The sequence below is a fragment of the Rhinolophus sinicus genome, linkage group LG10 (genome assembly GCF_036562045.2).
Source record: "Rhinolophus sinicus isolate RSC01 linkage group LG10, ASM3656204v1, whole genome shotgun sequence".
NCBI lineage: Eukaryota > Metazoa > Chordata > Mammalia > Chiroptera > Rhinolophidae > Rhinolophus > Rhinolophus sinicus.
In genome coordinates, this window is record NC_133759.1 from 31060179 (window position 1) to 31078508 (window position 18330).

At 38.5% G+C, this 18330-nt stretch overlaps 1 protein-coding gene across 1 annotated transcript in view; it reads right to left on the reverse strand.

The window, feature by feature from the left end:
* Positions 1–8098: 8098 nt before the first annotated feature.
* Positions 8099–18330, reverse strand: part of PIK3R4 (phosphoinositide-3-kinase regulatory subunit 4) — a 59673-nt gene continuing 49441 nt past the window's right edge. Inside the window, exons 15-20 of the mRNA XM_019725969.2 lie at positions 15700–15911; positions 13894–14025; positions 10610–10710; positions 9873–9961; positions 9456–9564; positions 8099–8671 (exon numbers count right to left, since the gene is read on the reverse strand). Of these exons, the coding sequence (XP_019581528.2) occupies positions 8501–8671; positions 9456–9564; positions 9873–9961; positions 10610–10710; positions 13894–14025; positions 15700–15911 (814 nt within the window). The 3' untranslated portion in view covers positions 8099–8500. The remainder of the gene's footprint in view (positions 8672–9455; positions 9565–9872; positions 9962–10609; positions 10711–13893; positions 14026–15699; positions 15912–18330) is intronic.

Sequence of the window (18330 nt, forward strand, 5' to 3'; positions counted from 1 at the left end):
CTTGTCATGGGTGAAGCTCTGAATTACTTTTACCCATCGGGTAGCTATTTAGTCACTGAGCAGAACTGGCAGAGCTCTGAAAAGAACCTTAAATGCAGTTTGGAAAAGGTAAGAAAGCTGCTAAGGTTTTGATCTCCAAACACACATGGGTTTGCAGAGAAGCTAAGAGAGCAGAGTAAGGTACAGAAGGACAGGTTTTCAAAGTGCCTCGCCTCTGTCAGCATTCTCTGCTGGCTCATTCTCTCCTCAGCCCCATCCAGACCACATACTGACTCTGAATCTTATGATGGGGCTGCTTATTTTCAACAACTAAATACCAACGTAGCATTATTTAATTTAGACATAATGTTCGGACCTTACCAAAAATTGTTAAGAGTTGCTCCACAACTGGTAATAATGGTTCTGCTAGGCAGAATATGACTCTGGTGAAAGGAGAGAGGTCCTGCTTGGATGCAGCGCAGATGGTTACTGACACCTGTGACCAGTAGGTAAGGCCTGCTTTTCTTTTCTATACCTCTCTTCATAAAACCTGGAAAAGAAGGGCTATCTGCAGTGTGTTTTTAAACCACTTCTGCCATCCTTACTCAGGCAACTCCATACAGATAGCTCCCAATGTCCTCAGGGGGGCAAGGAGTTAAAATGTCATACTCAGGTAATAGAGAAGAATAAAGTACATCAGGTTTCTTCATATCCTACGTGGTGCTTAGGAATTGAGGAAAAAATTATGCTTCAAGTACAGGAAACTGATGAGCAATATTTAAGAGGTATTTTATTAACAGAGATTTTTCTGGTTAACTCGGATTAAGCAAAAATTCCTTTCTTCTGTTTATTGCTGGAAATACTTTTATTTTTTTTCTACAATGATAAGTAAAGTACACCAAACAAATATTCCCTTGGTGACTGAGATTATTTTAGCATTTTGGGTCATCTTTTTAATCATTAATAGGTGAAGAGTCTGAAACATACTGCAAATATTAAGTTCCTTTTAAAAAATAAATCCCTAATATTAGCATTTTCCATGATTTATCTCTTTTTCCTAAAAGGGAAAAGCAGCAAAAGATTAAGTGTCTATTAAATAAAACCCGACTTAAACCTAGAATCAGCAGAGATGCTTCTTGGTTTAAAATGTAAACCTGACTATAAAGAACGTACCTCCTATTATCTCTGCACTGAGCTATGAGTCAAACGTGTAAACAAAAAATGTAGTAGTCAAGGATGCAACTCAACATAGCATCAAATTGTAATACAACCAAATGACCTCTTTTAAAAATGGGGGAGGGTTTTTTCAAGGGAGAGAAGAATGGATGGTAAGAAGAGTAGAAAAGGATTATATTGCCACCAATGCACGCCATGTGTTCCTCAGCACTTGCCGCGTTTGACAGTCCTGGCTTATCCAATAGCTCCAGGCTTGAAACCCACTCTCAGCATAACAGTTTATGTCTCAAAAAAATTTCTCCCAAACTCTGAAGACTCTCAATCTGATTTGGTCGCTAGAAACTCTGCAAATATGGTCTTAGCAGACTTTAAGGGAAACAAAGGCAATACAACATAACGTTGCTAAATCAAATTTGCAAATTCTGACGAGGCTAAATGGTCAGAATCCATTATTCCTGATCTATCTTTTAGTAAACGACAGCTGACATGCTGTTTCAGATGTACAACAGAACGATTCTACATTTATATACCTTACCGTGTGATCACCATGATATGTCTGATCTGTCACAGTACAAAGATACAATATTACTGACTATATTCCTGGTGCTGTATATTACATTTGGGCATCTTGTTTCTTTTATAACTGGAAATTTGTACCTCTTATTCCCCTTCACTCTTTTCACCCATTCCTTCATACCCTTCCCCTCTGGCAACTATCAGATTATTCTCTGTACAGTGGTACCTCGGTTTTCTAATGTAATCTGCTCTGGAAGACCATTTGAGTTCTGAAACATTCAAAAAGAGCCGACAGTTAGGCCTCAGGATCTTCACTCAGCGGAAGACGCATGACATGTTTGACTTCTGAGGCATGTTCGAAAACTGAAGCATTTACTTCCAGGTTTACCGCGTTCATAAACTGAAATGTTTGTCAACGGAGACGTTCGAAAACTGAGGTACGACTGTATCTGAGTGTTTCAGTTTTGTTTGTTGATTTGTATTTTTAATTTTTTTTAAGATTCTACATATAAGTAAAATCATACGGTATCTGTCTGACTTATTTCACTTAGCATGTTGTCACAAATGGCAAGATTCCATTCTTTTTTATTGCTGAATAATATTCCATTGTGGCTATATATACTATATCTTTATCCATTCATCTAACAATGGACATCTAGGTATCTTCCATATCTTAGCTTTGTAAATAATGCTGCAGTGAACATAGGGGTGCATATATTTTTTTTGAATTAAGTGATTTTGTTTTCATTATGTAATGCCCAGAAGTAGAATTGCTGGGTTGTGTGGTAGTTCTATTTTTAATTTTTTGAGGAACCTCCATTTTGTTTAACATAGCGGCTACAGCAATTTACAATCCCACCAACAGTGCACAAAGTTCCCATTTTACACATCCTTGTCAACACTTATTTGTTGACTTGTTGATAGCAGCCACTCTGACAGTTGTGAGGTGATACCTCATTGTGGTTTTCATTTACATTTTCCTGCTGATTAGTGATGTTGAGCATCTTTTCATTCTGTTCATTGATCTGTGTCTGTTTTCTGTGCCATTACCATGCTATTTTCATTACTGCAGCTTCAAGTGAAGTTTGAAATCAGTGGCCATGATATCTCCAACATTGTTCTTCTCTCAAGATTGCTTTGGCAATTCAGCATTTTTTGTGGTTTCATTTAAATTTTAGGACTATTGGTTCCAGTTCTGTGAAAAATGTCATTGGTATTTTGATAGGGAGTGCATTGAATCTGTAGATTGCTTTGGGTAGTATGGACATTTTTACAGTATTAATCCCTCCAATCCATGAGCACGGCATATCCTTCCATTTATCTGCGTTGTCTTCGATTCCTTCTATCAATGTCTTATAGTTTTCAGAATATAGGTCTTTTACCTCCTTGGTTAAATTTATTCCTCGGCATTTTATTCTTTTAGATGCAATTATAAAGGGATTGTTTTCTTACTCTCTTTCTAAAACCTTGTTATTAATGTATAGAAACACAACAGATTTCTGATTACTAATTTTGTTTCCTGCAACTTGACTGAATTCATTTATTTATTCTAACAGCTTTTTGGGGGAGTCTTTAGAGTTTTCTATATACAGTAGCATGTCATCTGCAAATAACAAGTTTTACTTCTTCCTTTCCAAACTGGATGCCTTTATTTCTTTATCTTGTCTGACTGGTGTGGCTAGGACTTCGAGTACTAGGTTGAATAAACTGTATTGAGTGTGCATCCTTACCTTGTTCCTGGTCTTAGAAGGGAAGCTTTCCTCTTTTCACCAATGAGTATGATTCTATGGGCTTGTCATATACAGCCTTTATTGTGGTGAGGTATATTCCCTCTATACCCACTTTCTTAAGAATTTTTATCATAAGTGGATGTTGAATTTTGTCAAATGCTTTTTATCTATTATGATCATGTGATTTTTATTCTTGGTTTTGTTAATGTTGTGTATCACATTGATCGATTTGTGAATATTGAACCATCCTTGCATGCCTGGAATAAATCCCACTTGATTATGGTGTATCATCCTTTTAATGTATTGTTGAATTTAGTTTGTTGATATTTTGTTGAGAATTTTTACATGTATGTCCATCACGGATATTGACCTGTAATTTTCCTTTTTTTTTCTTTTTTCTTTTTTTGTAGTATCTTTGTCTGGTTTTGGTATTAGGGTAATGTTGGCTTCATAGAATGAGTGTGGAAGTGTCCCTCCCTCCTGAATTTTTTGGGACAGTTCAAAAAAGGATAGCTTTTCTTCTTTAAATGTCTGGTAAAATTTATCTGTGAAGCCACCTGCTCCTGGACTCTTGTTTGTTGTTACTGATTCAATTTTGTTACTAATACTCAGTCTGCTAAGATTTTCTCTTCCTTGTTCATTCTTGGAAGGTTGTATTTTTCTAGGAATTTATCCATTTCTTCTAGGCTGTGCCATTTGTTGGCACATAATTGTTTGTGATCTTCTTTTATGATCCTTTGTTATTTCTGTGGAGTCAGTTGTAACTTCTCTTTCATTTCTGATTTTATTTTTTTTCGGCCCTCTCTGTTTTTTCTTGATAAGTCTGGCTAAAGATTTATCAATTTTATTTATCTTTTCAAAAAAACCACCTCTTAGTTTCATTAATCTTTTCTATTTTTTTTTAAGTCTATTTCATTTACTTCCACTCTAATCTTTATTATTTTCTTCCTTCTACTCACTTTGGACTTTGTTTGTTCTTTTTCTAGTTCCCTTAGCTGTTAGATTGGTTATTTAGGATTTTTCTTGTTTTGAGAGCTGTATTGCTATAAATTTCCCTCTTATAACTGCTTTTGCTCTATCCTGTAGATTTTGGAAAGTCGAGTTTCCATTTTTATTTGTCTCAAGACATTTTTTGATTTACTCTTTAATTTTTTCTTTGATCTACTGGTTGTTTTAACAGCATTTGGTTTAATCTCCAGGTATTTGTGTTTCCTCCAGTTTTATTCTTGTAGGTGATTTCTAGTTTCAGTACGTTGTGGTCAGAAAATACACTTGATAAGATTTCAGTCTTACTGAGTTTATTGAGACTTATTTTGTGGCCTAACATGATCTATCCTGGAAAATTTTCCACTTGAAAAGAATGTGTATTCTGCAATTTTTGGATGAAATAGTCTATAAAGTGCATCTGGTCTAATGTTTTATTTAAAGCCACTGTTTCCTTGATTTTCTGTCTGGAAGATCTATCCATTGATGTAAGTGGGGTATTAAAATCCCCTACTGTTACTATATTACTGTCAATTTCTTCCTTTATGGCTGTTAATATTTTTTTATATTTAGGTGCTCCTATGTTTGTTGCATATTTACAAACGTTGTACCCTCTTCCTGGATTGACTCCTTTATCACTATGTAATACCTTTGTCTTTTTTTAAAGTATGTTTTAAAGTCCATTTTGTCTGATACAAGTATTGCTACCCCAGCTTTCTTTTTGTTTCTATTTGCATGGAGTATCTTTTTCCATCCCTTCACTTTAGATCTGTGTCTTTCAATCTGAAGTGAGTCTCTTGTAGGTAGCATATAAATAGGTCTCGTTTCTTTTTATCCATTCAGCTACCCTATGTCTTTTCATTGGAGCATTTAGTCCATTTACACTTAAAGTAATTATTAATAAGTGTTCACTTATTGCCATTTTAATTGTTTTCTGGTTGTTTTTGTATTATTATTTTCCTTTATTCTCTTGGTTTCTTCCCTTGTGGTTTCCTGGTTTTTGGTGTTATGTTTGGGTTACTTTCTCTTTATTTTTTGTGTACCTTTTGTAGGTTTTTGGTTTGTCTTTACCATGAGGTTCAAACATATATCAGCCTATATATATAGCAGTGTTATTTTAAGCTGATAGCATTTAAATTCAAATGCATTCTAAAAAACACTACAATTTTACTCCCCCTCTACACTTTATTTTTGATGTCAGTTTGTCTTTTTGTTTTATGTGTCCCCCTAACTACTTATTGTAGAGCTGATTTTGACACTTTTGTCTTCTAACCTTCATACTAGCTTTCTAAGTGGCTGGCTGACTGCCTTTACTAGACATTTGCCTTTGCCCATGAGACTGATTTCTTCTTTCGTTTATTTTTTATTTCTGGTTATGGCCTTTTTCTGCTTAAAGAAAACCCTTTATAATTTCTTGTAAAGCCAGTTTAGTGGTGAGAAACTCCTTTAGTTTTTGTTGGTCTGGAAAACTTTATCTTTCCTTCAGTTCTGAATAACCTTCCCAGGTAAAGTATTCTAGGTGTAGGTCCCTTCCTTTCAACACTTCAAGTATACCTGAACATTCCCTTCTGGTCTTTAAAGTTTCTGCTGAGAAATCAGCTGATAGCCTTACTGGATTGCCTTTGTATGTGACTATTTTCCCCTTGCTGCCTCCAAGAGTCTTTCTTTAAATGTAAGCATTTTAATTACAATATGTGTTGGTACGATTCTCTTTGGGGTTACCTCATTTGGAATTCTCTGTGCTTGTCTGTTTCCTTCCTCAGGTTAGGAAAGTTTTCAGTCACTATTTCTTCAAATAAGCTTTCTCTCTCTCCTCCTTCTGGTATACCTATAATATGAATTTGAGTGCACTTGATGTCCCTTAAACTATCTTTGTTTTTTTAGAAGTTTTTTTCCTTTTTGCTGTTCTGATTGGGTGATTTCCACTATTCTATCTTCCCAGGTCGCTAATCTGTTCTTCTGTGTTATCCAATCTGTTGATTTCCTCTAGTGTAGGTTTCATTTCGGCTATTGTCGTCTTTAGCTCTAATGGGTTATTCTGCTTTCTCACTCTTTATTGAAGTTCTCCCCAAGCTCCTCTCTTCTCCCAAGTTCGATGAGCATCCTTATCATTGTTACTGTGGATTCTTTATCGAACAAATTATCTGTTTCATTAGGGTTTTTATCTGGAGATTTTTCTTGTTCTTTCATTCGAAATATACTCTTGTGTCTTTTCATTCTGTTTGATTGTGTTTGTCACTATGAATTGACAAAACAGCTCTCTCTCCTGACCTTGAAGGAGTGCCCTTGTGTAGGAGTGACCTCTATGTGGACTCTGTGTGCTGGGTGTTTTTGGCAGTCTGGATGGAGCTGGGCACTAGCTGGCTAGAGCTTCAAGAGGGGCTAGCTGAGGGGGCCCAGAATGCAGGGCTCTGGGAGCACCCTGAGGGGCTGGGGCACTGTCCAGAGTTGAAAAGGTACCCTGTGGAGGTCTTGCAGGCCAACTAGAGTACTTGGATTGAGCTCCCTCCTGTGCTGTCTAGTTGGAGGGGGAATGTAAACAAAGGTACTCACCAGTTACCTCCAATTCCAGAGAGTCCGCACAGTTTCCCACTTGTTTGGCAGGTAATTGGGGTAAGAAAATTGATTTTTTTTCATGTATAGTCTTGGTGTCCTTTAAATCACTGTTTTATCACTGCGTCCCATAGAAGGCATGTCTGTCCATACAGGCCTCTCAGTATTGTCTCCACCTATTGCAGGTTGCTCCATTAGAGTAGGATGTCTCTGTCTTTCCTACCCTTCTCTGTGTAGTCCCTCACTCATTTGTTGTGCAGAAGCTGTTCAATCAGCCGTCAGTTCTTCAGGAGGAATTGCTCGGTATTTAGGTAAGTAAGGGGTATCCGTTCACCACCAATTTGGACCCCTCTTCACTCCTGACCTTTCTGAATGACAGGATGTTCTGATATATTTGTTGACCTCTGTAAACACTGAGTATAATGAATCATGAAGCCAGACATACTTACTGCAAGCTGTCATATACATAACTAAGTTATATAATTATAGAAATTTAAATTTTAGGTGTGTTTCTTTAAAAAGTAGTATTTTCCCCAGACTCAAATTATCTATTCAACTTTTTGTTTTTATAGACTCATGTAACTAATTCCAATCTAAAATATTTTGAGCACCATAAACTCTTCTGCAAATGGATGACAAATATAGAGAATCACGTTCATGTATGAACAATAATTGATAACCTTGAAGGGTTTATTTTAGTGGGAAAGGCCAATTTTAGTCTTTTAAAATTGGTCTTTTAAAAGCCAAATTTGTTGGCATGTTAACAGCTCAATCCAACAGCTCAAAAAGAATATTTCTTTTTCATGCATTTAATAAATAATCTATACTAGATAAAATCAAGCTGTTGGGCCAAGTTTCAGAATTTATAGTAGAGCCTATAAAAACCAGTAATGATGGCTAAGAAGAGACACATTTCTCTAGAGCTAATACAGATGAGATCTATTCTACAGCGTTAAATCACTAATAAGGCAAACTATAAAACACACAGGAAGAAAGATTACAGCAGAAAGAGTATAATACTGAGTGTCCAGAGATTTGAGTGGAAGGCCTAGTTCTGTCACTGATTCTTTGTGACACCAAGCCTATTTCTTCAGAACAAATGCTGCTACAGAGTTTATTCTTCTACTAAGATTTACTGTTAAAAGCACAAACAAAAACCCTTAAGATGCTTGAATACAGTTTATTGGCTGTTTTGAATAGCATTTTTAATAGCAAAAATGTGTTTATATTATAAGAGCTTACAACCATCTTTTTTCAATACAACGTAAACTGAGATCATGTAAGTCTTAGCATTTAAAATCCCTCACCTCTGTGACATATACGATAAAAAGTTCCAGATACCATCATCTGGCTGATTCTCGTAGAGACGTGCACAAGTGTACTAATCAAGTGCAACTTCCTTCACCACCTTGGGTGGGATTTGTTTTATCACGAAACATTAATATAGAGACATGATTTTGAAAATTAAATGAATCTGTTCTCACTTTTCTCTAAAAATACCTTTTCTCCTGAGTTACAGTCTATTTATAATTTTATTACAAATTCTACAAATCACTAGGCTTTCATTTCCATACCTTAACAATTCCATCTCTAGAAGCAGTTACAATGAAGCCCTGTGTTGTCTGGAACGTGGCAACATCTGTGATGATGTCGTGATGTCCCACAGGCAGAGACTCTGGGCCCCTCCGAGGCGTGTCATCACTTGGTCCTACCTTCTGCTTATTCTGAATTTCCTATTTCATGGTTAAAAGTGAAGGAGAAAGTCAGAAGTTAAAAGCCTGTACCACATTCTACTTCCTGTCAGTATTCTTGCTTTTGGGATATGCTGTGTTGTTGTTTAATAGGCTAAACACCTCTTGTGAAGTAGCCATACTTTCACAAATACAGAACAAAATGAGTAAAAACCCAAAGAACATGATATTCTAGGTCTCTAGTTGTTCAGATGTAGCCACTTACTAAAAAGGCCAATCTATGCATATTGCCTTTTGTCAAAATCAAAAGCATATAATTAAGTGTATAGATGACCAAAATATGGAAGTAAATACATATCACATGTTTAGCATTTCTAAAGCGCATTATTATTTGTCATGAAGGAAGCACACTTTCACATACTGAGCACTTAACTCGGGCCCAGGCACTTTCAGGTATGTCATCTTAATTGAAGTTATTGTCTAACTCAAGAACACAAGCGTTAGTCCCAACAGCCAGCTACGAATCCCACATTTGCTGCTTACTACCGGTAGCTGGGTAAGCTTAGGGAAAATAATAAAACAACTTTATAAGGAGCTGCCTGTAAGGATTGAGCAAGCTTACATCAAGCTGTGTACTTATATGTGCACTTTCAATGTTTACTAAAAGTTAATTTTTAAAAATACAGAAAAGCCAAGAGAAAATAAACATTTCTTAAACTTGAAATACTGCCACTCTTGGCCAAAACCACTTATTTTAATCAACTTAGTGTTTATGAAAGCCATTTTTATGCCTACAAAAGTTGAAGGAAAAGACGACTGCTTGTACCTGGACAACTTCAGTGCCTTCAATTATTTTCTTGTAATATGACACAGATGGAGAACTAGTACTTCCTGCAACAACATAGGACCTCTCTGGGTAAGCCAAGTCCCAAAACCTAGGGAAGAGGAAACAAACGGTGATAATCTCCAAGGGGAAGGGGAGGAACTAACGAGCACTGGTTTGCACTCATCAATGGACAGCTTATTTTCTTTTACAGAAGGAAAAGGATTTTTCTGGAATAGGATAAAATTCATTACAAAGGAAATATTAACAGCTCTCCTTGCAAGATGTGGGTGAGTTTAGACATTACAATATTGCCAATATCTAAAATAAGACCCTAGTGTTAACTGTAGTAGCCATCCACATTTTACTCTCCTTCCCCTTTTAAGTGTTGCATCAAGTATTCTTTAACAGATACTATACCTTATTTTCATGTCTGAGCCAGCTGTTAGCAAGATAGGATTTCCATCTGCAGGACTACAGTAGATCCCATGAACACTGTGAGGACAAGGCTTAAAAGAAATAAACAGGAGTCAAATAAAAGACACCAGTGTATTATTCCATAAATGATGGTGCCATTTGTAAAGTCAACTGTCAGTGGCTTTATAGGCACCTGGTTAACTGAAGAAATGAGAGACTTATTGTGTATGTCATACACTTCTTTCTTTGGGACTTTAAAATGTGTTTGTTTTGTATCATTCTGAATAAAGAGGCAAAGCCTGTTCAGCTTCCTAAGCTATTCTATTTCAGATGAAAAGGACCCCAACTAGAGAAAAATTTTTTTCCTACCTTTTGCCCCAATGAGGCACCCTTGGCAACATGACAAAAATGAAAGTGTATGTAAAAGGGTCATGTTCCATGTTTTAACGATCTAATCATCAATCTGGGCTTTTCTTAACCCAGATATTTACTGGGGTTCCAAAGAGACATCACAAAATGATGGCGCTAGCAACCAAAACACCCAATGAATAGACACTACTCAGCCTAAGGAAATGGAAAGCACCATGCAGCAATGGCCACCTAAATGCAGCAATGGCCACCTAATACTTATTGAGAATATAACCCAAATGTCCAATAGGCATTATGTTTGGTAGAACCTCTGAAAGTGCTTGGGATGTGGGAAATTATATTGGCCTTTATAATAAAAACTGGAGTCAAACCTGTAACTCAGAAAGTGGTGGTGCACTGCTGGCCCAGAGCGTGAATCTTCTGTCACCTGTCTCCATGTCCCACATAGACACTTCGTTGTTGCCCTGAACAGCTAAGGGAAACAAGGGTCAGAACCATTACTCACACGGGAACTCGGCTCTCAGAACTTTCACATCTTGGTATGTAATCTAAGTCAGCCTGTACCCATTTCCACTTTTTCCCATCCTGCAAGAAATGCTGACTAGTACTTTTAAATAACACTGTGACCCTAGCATCACACTACAGTGCCAAAAAAAATATGTTTTTAATGGCCTACCAGTAAATATTTACTGGTGTCCAACCAAGTGGAGAGAATTATGGGGTGGAAAGTCAAATCATGAACAGATTCTGCCCTCAAGAAACTGACAGTCAAGTAGAGCAAAAAGAGAAATGCAGATTTCCCCCTGAACTCAAGTGGGTAAGATTCAAGGTTGCTTCGTGGAGATGTTGTCACTGGAACTGAAAGAACAAGGAAAGCTAGACAGATACAGGTGACATACAAGTCAATCATTTCAGGCAGAAAGAATGGAATGAGCAAAAATACACAAAAATCTGTTTTGGAGAAACATGAGCAGTCGGTCTAACCGACACACAGTTGTGATGGGGACGAGTGGGAGACGAAGGGAGAGAGGAAAGAAGGCTGAAGATGACAGAAAAGGAAACTGCAGCCTGAGAGGCATTACCCCTGAGGTATTTGTGAGCGGGTGGGGGTGACAGTACCCGGGGTTCACGCATGTTTACTGAACACTCACACTAGGCACTGTCCTAGGCACTGAGGAAAAGAAGGCAAACAATTCAAAAAATGCCGTTTCATGGCACTTACACACTAGTGGGAACAACAAACCGAAGAAACGCAAAGGCCCGGAAGCAGGAATGTGCTTTCGTTCAAGGGAAGAGCCGGGAGGCCAGTGAACTGGAGCAGACTGAGTGTGGAAGATGAGCAGCAAAAGGGACTCGTGCTGGGCCCTTTTCAGCTCTCAGGCTGACCCACACGAACCACATTCGCAGGCTCCTGTGCATGCTGGCTTCTAGATGGGTTTGGCCTGTGGTAAGCTAAATAATGGCCCCCCAAAGTAACCAGGTCCTTGTCTCTGGAGCCTGTGAACGTTACCTTCTATGGAAAAGTGACTTCGCAGATGTGATTAAATTAAGGACCTTAAAGAAGGGGGCGGAGAGAGGAGGGAGGATCCTTGGTTGTTCGGTTGAGCCCTAAATGCAATCACAAGTGTCCTTATAAGAGGGGGGCACATTTGACAGCAGAAAGCAATTTGCCTTGACAATGAAAATGTGATGGTACTAGCTTTGAGGATGGAAGAAGGCATGGAAGCAGGAAAAGGCAAGGGAATGGATTCTTCCCCAGAACCTCCAGGGAGAATGTGGCCCTGCTGCTACCTTGATTTTGGCTCAGCAAAACTAATTTTAAACATCTGCCTCCAGAACCGTAAGAGAATAAGTTTTTGTTAATTTATTACTGTAGCCCTAGGAAACCAACATAGGCCTGCGGAAGCCCCCGTAGGAGATCAAGCGATGGGTGAAAGTCAAATCAGTCACCTCAGGCTGGTTGTGTCCCTCATCTCAAAATCACTGCTCCTTTCAAGGTGGCTTCTTCTATTGGACTTCCTTCCAAATTCCAATAACCATCCCCTCCCCTCCTGCCTTCTACTGCTATTCTGATGGTACTTGCCCTATTTTATTGCATGGTCTTTTATGATACCCCAAGATCCACACCTTTGTAAATAGTTCCTTTGAAAATAAATCCTCCTCAAATATCCTACTTGGGTATGCCATCTGTCTCCTGTTGGAACCCTGACTGATAAAGTAGGTCAGAGAGGTAGCAGGGGCAGATCCCATAAAGCCTTTGGGCCACAGGGAGGAGTTTGGCTGGTACGTGGAAGGAGAAGCCACTGGAAGGTACTGAGCAGAAGAAAGAACAGTCTTAAGGGGTAAGGAAAAAAACGGAGTTACAAGGATACTGTATAATAGGGACAAGAGATTATGGTGGTTTGGACTAGAGAGACAGTAAAAAGTGGTCACCTTTGGACTATATTTTAAGATCTAACATATATGATGGGCTGGTGGACTGGATATGGGATAAGAGAAAGAAGAATTGAGGACTTCACAAGGCTTCTCTCTGAGCATCTAGCATAAAAGCTGCCACTTACAGAACACTGTAGGAAGAGCAGCTTCGTCTCAGTAAGAGGTAGTGGTGAGGGAACTGGTAGAGAAGGAACCAAGTGTTCAGTTTAGACATGTCAACTTTAAGGTGGCTATTAGACCTCTTAGGGGGAGATTTGAAGTAGGCAGATGTAAATGTCTGAACAAATTTGGTGTTTAAAGCATGGGACTGGATAAGATCATACAGGGAAGCTAATGGAGATGGAGAAGAGGTTTAGACCAAAGAACGAGCCCTGAGGCAGGCCACAATTTAAAAGTCAGAAGATGAGGAGGAATCAACAAATCAATGAATAGGAAAACCAAGAGAGTGATGTCCCTGAAATCAGGTAGGGAAAGTATTTCACGAAGAGGAAACAATCAACTGCCCAAATGATTAGTCAAATAAGAGGCAGGCTAAGTAGCAGCCACTGAAATTGGCAACATGGTGACTTTGACAGCAGCAGTGTAAGAGACGGACTACGCGTATGAGAAGGGACCAGAAAGAGCACAGATGCTAGAGGACCAGTGCGGGAACAGAAGAATAACAAGAGCTATTATTTATCAAGCACTAATTCTGTTCTGAGCTACGGGCTTTATGTGTGTTATCTCAAATTCTTACAACGCCACTGGACAAGTATTTTTAACCACATTGACAGATGTGGAAAGTGAGTTTCAAAGACTTGCCCAAGAAAATCTGAATGCCCAATGAGGGGAGGGGAGGGGAGGGAAAGGAAGCTTGCAAGAAATACAACAGAAACAGCAACAAGAAAGGGCAACGGACAAGGACGAGTCAAGGTTTCCAACTGAGATTCCTAGGAAGATGGTGGCAGCTTTAACAAAAATGTGGGATACAAATGGAAGGAGAAAAGGTGGCAGGCAGGAATGAAAGGTGATGTGGTGATGAATGAGATCATTTTTAAGCATAATAAATATGAAATGACCATGAGTATCAGTGGTGGGAACTTTCATAATCAAAACAGAACAAAATCAAGCATTCTGTTCATATGTAAAATAAAAACACTAAAACACAAGTCTTGGCAGCAGGGTATTATGCACGTTCCAAGAAAATGCCCCAACACCAAAAGCCAACCTTCTGTTTTACCTGCGATTACCCAGGATTGGTACAGAGGGTGCATCGAGAGGCGTCTGATTCGAGCTCTGGAAGGATGGCAGTGACTGGAAATTGGCAACTGGAACCGCATGTCCCAACAAGCCATGGTACCACTGCTTGTACCTTAAAAAAAGCCAAAAAGATTACCATCTAATGATTAAAGCACATCCGGCTACATTTATACAAATGGTAAATAGTTTTGTCTGAATGTATTTTAAAACTGACTTAATCACTTAGAAAAAGGCTTTGTTCTCGTGAAGCTGTCTCCCAGTTTCAAACAGCACCTTTACTTGTTAAATAACAAAGACATAAAGTGCTTTATCACAATGCTACTACAGAAGTGTCTAACAAATGGAAATTGAAAATGAATAATCCATAAATTACTGGCACTGTTATTAACTGCCAAAGGCACCCACAATAAACAGAAGGCCTAGAAAAGATAAAAATTGAATTTGATACATCCAAATGTTCACAATGCCTTAAATAACCAGAGATGTTTTCCCGGCATTCACTGATCACTTTACCAACCCCAAAATGGCCGCAGCTTTGTAGCTGCTCAGACTTCATTCATTTCCGTGGGCCCTTCTCTCCAAAACATTCTGGAGCCAGGTATGGGTGTCTAATCACAGCGGCAAATGAAGTGAGTCCCTGCACATCTGCCCATGACAACTTGAATCCCACAAGGAGAAGCCCCCTCCATCCCCAAAGAATAAGGCCTACACTACACAGTAAGCAGCTGGCTGTGACAGAGGCACAGAGCATATTCTTGGATTGTTCTCCAATTCCAGTAGAGAGACTGAGGGTGGGAGAAAACAGAAGCAGCAGCAGGGTCTGTCCCTCTGTTTGTCACCATGCCCCTCTCCAGGACACTGGTTCAATTGGCTGCCCTTCTCAAAGCTGATCAGGGTACCTGAGAGCCATCACTGCCACTGGCTAATATGCTAAGTGTTTAGTATCTACTCTTCTAGGCCTGGCATTACATCTTCCTGTACCTGTGCAGTTTCTTCACATAAAAGGCAAAAAAAAAATGCATTCCATAAAACTATATAAAAATAAAGGAAAGGGCAGATATTTCACAATCACAAATGCAAGTTAGGGAATCTAGAACCAAAATTCAAGCACAGCAGAATATAATTCTTCTGAAAGAGTGCCAAGTGGGAAAAAAAATAAGATGTGGTACCTTCTCAAGGGGCAGGTTCAAAGCCTATGGGGGGTGGAGGGGAATGTGCAACTAAAGCCGGAAAGAAGCAAGCAAGATCACATGGTACATCTTCAGCATTTGAGGAAAGGGAGGCAGGGAGGACTAATAAGGCAAGAAATGATCAATTAGCTCTTCTCCTGTACCAGGCACTGTAATAGATGCTTTCACTTCATTAAATCCTCAAAGCAGCCCTTGAAAGGATTAGCCCGTTTGAAGATGAGGATACTGAGACTCAGAGGAGTTAAGCACTTTGCTTGAGGCTAATGGAATTTAAAACTGAGTCTGCCCAGACTCAAATTGCTCTCAACCATATACCAAGCCTGCTAATCGGATCACTGTAATGAATGCAGCAAATCTGATCACTATAATGAATATAAAGAGGCTCATTTAAGAACAAAGAGAAAAAGAAAAAGGAAATTGTTTTATGCATTGGGATACTAATTTCACTCTAAAAATTAAATTGTGGTTATAACATAATAATTATGGAAAAAAGATGGGAAAAAATTATCAACAAAGAAAAAGAAAAACGCTTTCACAAGAAGGCAATTCCAGACACTAGTGGCATTCAAAACTCAGTGACTTGCAAGTAAGCTTACCAATGCAGAGCCAGCACTGGTGGATGTCCACAGCAAAGGAAGTGATGAGGCCCGACTTCAAGTCGTGCTTTAACGTCCATGCGTTGCTTGAAGACCTGAGGTCCCAGCCAACCAGAGAGCCATTCACAGTGGCATAGGCCAGAACGGACAGTGCCCCAGAATTGAAGTGATGCATATCCACGACACAGCCATCCTCCTTCTGGTCTAGAATTCTAAAGAAATACACAAAGCAAAACAATGATGGCTGAGGTGTTTCTTAAAAATTATCTTAGATATACAAAAGAGATGCAAAAACAGTACATAGACTTCCTATATGTCCTTTACCCAGCTTCCCCTCATGTTAACCTTACAAAACCATAGAACATTTATCAAAACTAAGAAATTAACATTGGTACAATACTAGTGGACAACATATTAGGATTCCATCAGTTTTTCCACTAGTGTCCTTTTACTGTTCCAGGATCCAAACCAAAATACCACGTGGAATTTAGCTGTCATGTCCCCTTAGTCTCCTCCAATCTGACAGTTCCTCAGTCTTTCATTTTCTTTTGGAAGACTACTGGTGGGTTATTTTTAGAATACATCTCAATGTGGGTTTACCTCATGTGTTCTCACAAATAGTTTATACCTTATTGGGAAGGAGACCACAGAAGTGACATGCTCTTCTCAGTGGCATATATGAAGGAGTCCCTGATAGTATGTATTAATGGTGATGTTAACCTTGATCATTTTGCTAAGGTGGTGCCTGCCAGAATTCTCTACTGTAAACTTATTTTTCCATTTATACCTAACGTCTCAACATTTAGGGGAAATGCCCATGGTGTTCTAATGGTGACTTTCTATTTCCCTCATGCTTTCTATACTTACTAGAATTCCTCTGTAAAGAAGAGTTGTCACTTCCCATTTATTGGTTCATTTATTTATTTCTGTCAGTATGGACTCTTGGCTATTTATCTTATTCTTTGAGTTATAACCCAGTACTATTGTGATATATTTTGCTGCTCAAGTTGTTCTACCTTTGGCCATGGTAAGCCCTTTCAATGTGCTTTTTTTGACCACTTCCTAAACTCAGGCATCACAACGTCCACCACACTCACCTTGTATCTTCCCTTCCTGGCCATGGAATCAACCTGTTCTCCAGGAGCTCTGGTTCCTTTCATTGCAGAGCCGTTTTTAAAAACCAAGGTCGGTGTGCTAAGTGCTCATTGCTAATGGGGTTTCCCTGCTTCTCATCCCTCTCAATGGCCAGAGCTACAAAATATATTAGGTTGGTGCAAAAGTAACTGTGGTTTAAAAGGTAAAAAAAAAAAAAAATTTGCAAAAACTGCAATTACTTTCGCACCAACCTAATATCATGTATACTACCTCATGCATGCAAACATATTCGTATTGCTGTGTCTATTTATTTTGTGTGTGTGTGTGTGTGTGCGCGCGCGTGAGCACACGTGTGCACATACAGTTGACCTTTGAACGAGGAGGGTTAGGGACACCGACCCCTGTGCAGTCGAAAACCAGTGTATAACTTTGACTCCTCCATATCTTAACTAGTAGTAGCCTAATATAAAAGGACACCTTACCAATAACATAAACAGTTGATTGACACATATTTTATATGTTATATGTATTATGTCCTATATTCTTACAATAAAGAAAGCTAGAGAAAAGAAACTGTTATTAAGAAAATTATAAGGAAAATACATTTGCCGTATTTACTGAAAACAATCTGTGTATAAGTGGACCTGAACAGTTCAAACCCATGTTGTTCAAGGGTCAACCGTACATGTACCATGAGCCCGTACTGATACCTATGCAAACCAGGGTTGATTCTAGCCATCCCCCTTTTCTTATCTGTAACTTCTTTCTTCAACAGTGAGAAACCTGGTTCTCATTATCTACAATACATTTGCTTATTTATTCAACCCTAGTATACAAATAAAGTAGTTTTGGAATTGTTGAACCATGCCCCTGTGAAACACAACCAACTAGAATACAATATTTGAGTTCAGTTCCTTTTGTATTAGCCTTCCAATTAAATCATTGTTTTCCAGAGTTATTTGGTTGGCTCCTTTATTCCCCATATTCTTCAGTGTGAATATGATTCATCTGTAGAACAGTTAGATTGCATTCTACCTTTCCCCTTATCTCCAGGTTGATTTTTTAAAAATCTACATACAGGAAAATTCACTTTGTGTGGTATAGTTCGATGTGTAGCCATCATATGCAAAAATATGAATTTTTTTTTAAATAGCAAATAGTCATGTATCTTCTACCACACAATCATACAGAATAATTCCACACCCCAAAATTATCCCATGCAATCCCTTTGTAGTCAACCCCTACCCCCAACCTGTGGCAACCTACTGATCTGTTTTCCTCCCTATAATTTTATGTTTTCCATAATGTCATAATTGGAAACATACACTATATGGCCTTTTAGGTCTGACTTTTTTCACTACCAAAAACAATTTAAGATTCATCGATGTTGTTGCATCAGTCGCTAATTTATTCCTTTTTATTACTGATAATAAAAGTAATAAAATATTACTGAATCTGTTCTATTCTTTTTATGTACTAGTCCATTGTACGGGTATAACCTGTTTTTTCAAGCATAGGCGTTTTTAAACTAAAAAA